This window comes from Peromyscus californicus, unplaced genomic scaffold, assembly GCF_007827085.1.
Source record: "Peromyscus californicus insignis strain IS unplaced genomic scaffold, ASM782708v3 Scaffold_4__1_contigs__length_199733344, whole genome shotgun sequence".
NCBI classification, from domain to species: Eukaryota; Metazoa; Chordata; class Mammalia; order Rodentia; family Cricetidae; genus Peromyscus; species Peromyscus californicus.
Genome location: NW_026294562.1, coordinates 822496 through 830449, shown reverse-complemented (window position 1 = coordinate 830449; position 7954 = coordinate 822496). Strand labels below are relative to the sequence as shown.

General features: G+C 43.8%; 1 protein-coding gene across 1 annotated transcript; it reads left to right on the top strand.

Moving 5' to 3' along the window:
• Positions 1-3569: 3569 nt before the first annotated feature.
• On the top strand, positions 3570-5481 carry LOC128125108 (non-POU domain-containing octamer-binding protein-like). The gene has a single exon (XM_052762115.1). It carries the CDS (start codon positions 3585-3587, stop codon positions 5001-5003), a length of 1419 nt encoding a protein of 472 aa, XP_052618075.1. The 5' UTR covers positions 3570-3584; the 3' UTR covers positions 5004-5481.
• The last annotated feature ends 2473 nt before the right edge of the window (positions 5482-7954 follow it).

The following is a 7954-nucleotide window of genomic DNA, read 5'->3' as shown; positions in this document are numbered from 1 at the left end:
TCACCTGTTACAATCCACATGGATTTCCCCAAGGGCAGGGTATAACTGCTCTGGCCTCTCTTATGATAAGCAGTGGGTCTTCCCTCCTCACACTACAGTCATACACTCAATCACTCCACTTCTGATCTTCTGGAGAGGGGTAAAAGAAACCAAAAGACACAAAGGAGACAAATACACTGTGTAGAGAGAAACCATGACTACCCAGGTCTCCAGTCAGACTGTCTCCTAGCCCCGTAGTTATTGCCAAATTAAATGAAAGAAGGATCTAAAGGCAGAAAGCCAAATGGAAGTTGTTCTATAATCTACAAGGCTGTCTAGATATACACAATGATGGTGGTGGTGAAGATGGTAATGGTGGGGAACGGTGATGAATGGTGATAAAGTTAGTGTTGATGGTGATGGTGGTAGGAATAGTGAAGGTGGTGGTGGAGGTGATAGAAATGCTGAAGGTGGTATAATGGTAGTGATGATAGTAGTGGTAGTGATGTCAGTTACAATCCTGGTAGTAGTGATGCTGGTGGTAGTTATGGAGGTGGTGGTGCTCGCCGTTATGGTGACGTTGAAGTGCTGGAAGTAGGGGTGTTAGCTGGAGGTGGTACAAATGACAGTGATCATAGCTATAATTATGATGTTTCTATATCTTGCTGTTGAGTGTAGTTCCAACAACCCTGATAAAGTATGCTGTTGCTTAATGGAAATTTTGATTAATCCTTCTCCTAGATAAATTTGGATCAAAAGCCAACTGAACTACACAGATACTTGGCCAGAAATAAAACTGGCAGTGATGCCTCTGGGAGAAGAATGTCAGCACATGGAAGCTACAAAATAGTGAACCAGTGTGGAAATACTTGTAGCATGATTTTTAAAGATGGTGCTGGTGTGTGGCACTATCTCCCTTCATGAATTAATTTTCTTAATCTACTTGAAACTTCCAGAAAACGAGCTGATAGTAGAGGGAATACTCAAGACAAATTTTTGGTTTACTATTCCACTTCTTGGAAAACCTGGCCTGTGAGTTCTGGATGTGAGCCCCATCTCCTTCTGCTTGTAGTTGGACACCTTGTAGATAAAGCACAATGAACCAGCATACAGGTGCACCAGGAATACAGACAACGTGGGGTGACAAGGGCCGCAGCCGCCACTATCCACTGCTCCTTTTGTCTAGACTTATTTGGAAGAAAATCTTAAAAGGCATAATAATTTACCTGGAAATGTTTCTGCACTGCTTCTACAAATTAAGTTTCTTTTAAAAATTATGACATCATCTTCTTGTTCCAAATCTTTAAATAATGTTACAATTCTAGAAATGATTCCATCCTATACTTAAGTATGCTAACAATAGTTTCTTTATTTCATGAAATATTCAATCAGTATTCTGAGTTCCCCTAATCATCTTGTAAGCACTACTTTATTTTACAGTTTATTTGGGCCTATGTCAAAATAAGACTCATATGTTGTAACATTAGTGGCAATTTTCCCCCGGTCTCTTTCTAATCTATAGGTTTCCACTCTCTCCCTTTTCATATTCTTGCAAGTTCCATGTTGAAGGTCATTAAATACTACAGAATTTTCTAAGCTGTTTTTGCTGGTTGCACCAATACAAGTGATGTATTCTAATTGTATCATTCTTTTCTATTTATTGTAAAAGAAAAAACAAAGAGCCACTTCAAGGAAAAGGTTTCTTTGAAGAAGTATTTGATGACCCTAAATAATCAAAGCACTGGCTGCTAACCTCACAGTAAGGGATTTTAACATGACTTGGAATTCCACACTCTATTTTCCAGAACAACGGTATTTTCCTGATGCCTGGGACAGCCAAAGGCACTTCTCCCATGCACTTTTCAGAGAATATCTGCTTTAGGAAATGGAGTTCCATTGAATATTTCATTTAAAAAAATAGTTTTCCTACTGTAATAGATCCAAAATGCCCTCGTTTTTTATTTCCGTTTTCACATTCTAACATGGATGTGTACATATAGCTACACCATGTGGACACAACCAGTCTCATCCACAGTGGCCACCTGTCTTGTTTTGGACAATAGTGTGTTAGGTAATATCACACAGGTAATACCACAAAGTGCTTGCACATTGGGGCTCTTGGTGGCCCATCAAAGCCAGTTGCTCTCTGCTAAGCCTGGGACAAGTTGATGGAGGACGTACTGATGATCCACTCCAGCAACCTCAGCTGTGGTTTTGTCCATATGAGTGATGCAACTGACAGATGGGTAAGAAAACCAGCCCAGAAGCAAACAGTTCAACCAATCTGAAAGCTCATTAGCAAGGTCAGTGCTTCTTGTCCAAACCACCAATGCTTGGAGCTGTTTGGATTTGGTTCTTATCCAACAGTAGAGGTTATAACTACTAAAAATTTTACAGCAATATCCAGGACAATCTCAAATACCCTCCCTCTGGCTTCGGCTTATGTGGATGGAATGTTCCTCCCTGTCTGTTCTCTGAAGCATCTGAAAGGAGGGAGAATCCTGGGATCCTTCTGGAAAACTGACTCAGCAGATACCTGTCCTCTTCCCAGACAAACAGAGATCATGCAGGGAAGTATCCCTCTGTCACATTGCTGGGAAAACCAGTCCTAGGATTTCCTATTTTCTGTCCCAGATATGCATGCAATCTCTCTCTCTCTCTCTCTCTCTCTCTCTCTCTCTCTCTCACACACACACACACACACACACACACACACACACCCCTCTCCTCAGGCAGCAGCAACAGTACAGTGGAGGCCCTTATGCCATCTGCTGGTCATATTAGGTATTGGACCCTGGGAGGTTAAGCAGCCCTCGGGTAAGCTGATGGAGCTCCCTGGGGATAAATAAAGGACACGGGAAAGTGCCTACCTCACAGGCATTATGAAAAATTGGGGTCATAAGAATGGATGCAGGCTAGGGACTGTGGAAAGTTGACTCCAGAAGATATGCTGTAGATGAATGTTTCATTCTGAGATAGGAGGCAGCAAGGGATAAATCAGGAGGACCACGAAGCCAGACATGACCCTTAGCGTGGGCCATGTTGATGTCCATGGCCTGTGTTACCACCAAAAACCATGAGGATGTCCATTGTCTGTGCTGCAGCCTGAAGCCATGTATCCGTGGGCTATGTTATTACCAAAGACTTTGCAGATGTCTGTGGTCTGTGCTGCCACCAGAAACCATGTTGATGCTTGGGTCAGTCTGCCACTGGAGACCATATTGGTGTCTGTGGCCCATGTTGCCATGGAGGCCATGTTGATGGCCTTGGCCTGTACTGCTACCAGACACCATGCTGAGGTCTGTGGCATGTGCTATTGCCATAAACCATGTAGAAGTTCATGATCCATGTTCCCACTGACTGAAAAGGTCAAGGAAGCTACTTTTGCAGTAGTATTGATGACTGCAGACTCACAGTTGAGAAGGAGGGACATGGAAGGCTTCTGTGAAAACTCCTATCCCTACCCCATCCCCCCAAAAAAGAATCAGCCTAAACAGAAAGCCATCAAAGAGAACTCTTGACTCTGAGCAAAGAACTGTGGGCATTGGAAGTCGAGGTTAGAGAGGACTCTTTGCTGTGCTCAAGTCGAAGTAAAGGGTGCAAACATGCAGAGCAATAAAACCTTTAACTTGGAGAAGCAGAACCATATTCCAAGGAAGCATCATCAACATCACCACCAGCCGCACCATCAGCAGCAGCAACAGCAACAGCAGCAGCCACCCCCACCAATACCTGCAAATGGACAGCAGGCCAGCAGCCAGAATGAAGGTTTAACTATTGACATGAAGAACTTTAGGAAACCAGGAGAGAAGACCTTCACCCAGCGAAGCCGTCTCTTTGTGGGCAATCTTCCCCCTGACATCACCGAGGAGGAAATGAGGAAACTTTTTGAGAAATATGGGAAAGCAGGCGAAGTTTTCATTCATAAGGATAAAGGCTTTGGCTTTATTCGCTTGGAAACACGAACCCTAGCAGAAATTGCCAAAGTGGAGTTGGATAATATGCCACTCCGTGGAAAGCAGCTACGTGTGCGCTTTGCTTGTCACAGTGCATCCCTTACAGTCCGCAACCTTCCTCAGTATGTGTCCAACGAACTGCTGGAAGAAGCCTTTTCTGTGTTTGGCCAGGTGGAGAGGGCTGTGGTTATTGTGGATGACCGAGGAAGGCCCTCAGGGAAAGGCATTGTTGAGTTCTCAGGGAAGCCAGCTGCTCGGAAGGCTCTGGATAGATGCAGTGAAGGTTCCTTTTTGCTTACCACATTTCCTCGGCCTGTAACTGTGGAGCCTATGGACCAGTTAGATGATGAGGAGGGACTTCCAGAGAAGCTGGTTATAAAAAACCAGCAATTTCACAAGGAACGAGAACAGCCACCCAGATTTGCACAGCCTGGATCCTTTGAGTATGAGTATGCCATGCGCTGGGAGGCACTCATTGAGATGGAGAAGCAACAGCAGGATCAAGTGGACCGCAACATCAAGGAGGCTCGTGAAAAGCTGGAGATGGAGATGGAGGCAGCACGCCATGAGCACCAGGTTATGCTAATGAGGCAGGATTTGATGAGGCGTCAAGAAGAGCTTCGGAGAATGGAGGAGCTGCATAACCAAGAGGTTCAGAAACGAAAGCAGCTAGAGCTCAGGCAGGAAGAGGAGTGCAGGCGCCGTGAGGAAGAAACACGGCGGCAACAAGAAGAAATGATGCGGCGACAGCAAGAAGGATTCAAGGGAACCTTCCCTGATGCAAGAGAACAAGAGTTACGGATGGGCCAAATGGCTATGGGAGGTGCTATGGGCATAAACAATAGAGGCGCCATGCCCCCTGCTCCTGTGCCAACTGGTACCCCAGCTCCTCCAGGACCTGCCACTATGATGCCAGATGGAACCTTGGGATTGACCCCACCAACAACTGAACGTTTCGGCCAAGCTGCTACAATGGAAGGAATTGGAGCAATTGGTGGAATTCCTCCTGCATTCAACCGCCCAGCTCCTGGAGCTGAATTTGCTCCAAATAAACGCCGCCGATACTAAATAAAGTTGCAGTGTCTAGTTTCCCGCAACCCTTAAAAGAAAGGCCCTTTTTGGACTAGCAAGAATTCTACCCTGGAAAAGTGTTAGGGGTTTTCCCAATAGATAGGTCTTCCCTGCCTGTACTACTCTAGGGAGTATGCTTGGAGGCAGAGGGCAAGGGAGGGGTGGTAGTTAACAAATCAAAGTCTGTGGTATATTGCTTTATCAAGGCTGTCTGGTGCATTCCTGAAGTGTGCTGATTGTTGAGGGACTGGAGAACCATAGCAAAATGAACTCAGAGAGCTCCATTAATCTTGACCATTCCTGTTTTCTTCTTCCTTTGTCCATCATGTTTCATCTTTATTCCCCTCAACCCCAGAGACACTGCCATATATACCACAAAACCTAAACATCCTCCAGTGACCTAGCCCAATTCCTCCATTCACTCCCAGGTGAGAATTCAGACACATGTCCACAGAGGTTACAGCATACATACGGTTCTGTTATATCTCATATATAGCCCCTTCATGTCCTAAGGAAGACATTTTCTCTTAGAGGTTTTCATTTTAGTATATATCTTTAAAAAAAAAAAAGTCTTGTGTTAACTTGCCTCCATCTTTTTCTTGGGTAAGATGTGCTCAAGAATGAATGACCTTTTGTGTCTATGATATTGCTGTTCACAGCTTTTCTTGATAGGCCTAGTACAACCTTGGGAACAGGGTTGCTGTGTGTTGAAGGTCTGACAGTAGCTCTTAGCTTTGCCTATCTTAGGTAGTTACGCTGTGCATTTTTTATTGGTGTACTATGTTTGATTTGTTCCTGATACCTTCAATTTGAAATTTTTCTGAGAAATGGAGCAGTAATGCAGCATCATCTTATTAAAATACATTTGAAGCCTTTTAAAAAAAAGAGAACTCTTAAAAATTATTATTATAAGGATGCTGAAGCGTAGCTCTCCACAATCGATGGCTTCTGGCAGGGGAGCAGGTGTGGAAGGACTCAACTTTCTTTGAGGGGCTGGCCACTGGGAGTTTGACCATGCTCCAGTGAGTATATGGGCAGCACAAACTGGACTTGCTTTTTTTTTTTCTTTCTTTCTTCTTCTTTTTGCAGGGGAGGTCACAAGGGTCAGGGGGTGAACCTGGGAGGACTGGGAAGTGAGTAAGCTTAGGGTGCATGATGTGAAATTCCCAAATAATGAATAAAAATATGTTGGGAAAAAAAAAGAGTTAAGGCAGGCAGCCTGAACTTCACCCTCAGCCTAGAACAACTGAGAGCCCCACCCAGGATTACTGCAGAGCACAGTAGAGGAATGGAAGTATGAAGCCAGATCAAATGAGAGGGTGTTGAAGGATATGTCAACCCTGCCAGCCTGCCTGTTTCCCCACAATGCCTAGCTGTAGGTTAAGGTGCACAAGAATAGAAACATGGCTAAAGGAGGAATGGGTCACATGTTCTAAAGAACATTCCACTTAAAGAATAGCAATCCTAAAGATATCTAAATTAGAACAAACACATATATAAACATTATATAAATATGTTTATTAAGTAGAAAGCAAAATTCTCACCATTTTGAAAGACCAAACAGTTCACTTCAAAGGCATTTCCTACTCTCAACACCCTGCCTGGGAGTACTCATTCACAACTCTCGAGTTTTGGGGTTCTAAATGGGAGACATTGAGACTTCCCCCAGTAATCAGAAGGCTGAATGAAGCAGGCAGATTGCTGTAAGTTTGAGGAAAGCCTGGGCTACACAGTGAGACACTATATCAAAAACAAAACAAAAAACAGTTATTGTAAATAGGTGTCACTGTAGGAGTGTGGTGGTATTTTACTTGTACTGAAATGTGATTTTAATTGTATGTTAATAAATAAAGTTGCCTGGGGGTCAGAGCTATTAGAGCCATAGCAAGGGCATGGCGGTGGTGGAGCACACCTTTAAGGACCTGGAGGGCGGTACATACAGGCAGTGATGAGGCAGTCACGTGTTTGGGTTTACAACCAATGAGAAGGCAGAACAGCTAGACTATATAAAGACATACACACAGGAAGTAGGTCCCTTTCAGAGAGCTCTCTTGACTGAAGAGGATCGCTGAAGCAGGAAGGGTGAGGCTCTTAGCTCTGACCTCTTGGCTTTCTTCTCTGAATCGGCTCTGTGTTTCTTATTTAATAAGACGGTTGGTTACATCTACATTGGAGTTAGATGCAAACTCCTGTGTTTTTCAGCCCCTCTTCAGCAGTTCCCATAGAGAGCCTCCCATCATGTATGTATGAAGGAAGAATAAATGCATCTTCTGTGGAAAGCCCCACCCCTTACATAGTACAGAGATCAGCCTGGAAGGAGGATGATTGGTTGGAATCACTCATGATTTGAAGTATCTGTTCAATGAAAATACACACCCTAACATGCTTTGACCTTAGTCATTGGGTTCCCATGCACCAGCCCATCTCAAGTTGTCTTTTTTCAAAATATGTATCCACATATTCTTCTCCAAAGAAATTACATCCCTACATTGACTCATTTCCTAAGGATGGAGCTTACAATGTTAACATAAACATTTTCTTAGTGGTCAGGCAGGCAACTCTTTGTAAGGCTGTGTTAAGTATGCCAATGGCTTTGATGGGGTGATGAGAAGTCTGTTTATTAAGGCATTAGGTCATGGATCTGATCCTTTAAGACACTGTTTACTCTAAGAGGCTAAATCCCTCAACCTGAAGATATTAGGCCTAGTCCTACTGTAGCTAGCTCTCTGAGAAAGAGAGGTATAGTTTTTATAGCTCCTGATTTATGGTCCTACTTCTCATGCTCTTTGTCACATAAGCTATGTTGAACTAAATCACAAAGCGTTGTACTCCCTGATATCCCTTGAAAGGATTTAAAAGTCAGGTGTTTCCTCTAAAGGCTCATCTCTTGGCCTCTCCCCCTTCACTCCCCAACCCCAAGTGCTGTAGAAACCAAACTTATTGGTACA

Excerpts from the sequence above, each read along its gene's own strand:
- LOC128125108 (XM_052762115.1), top strand. The coding sequence starts at position 3,585 with ATGCAGAGCAATAAAACCTTTAACTTGGAGAAGCAGAACCATATTCCA.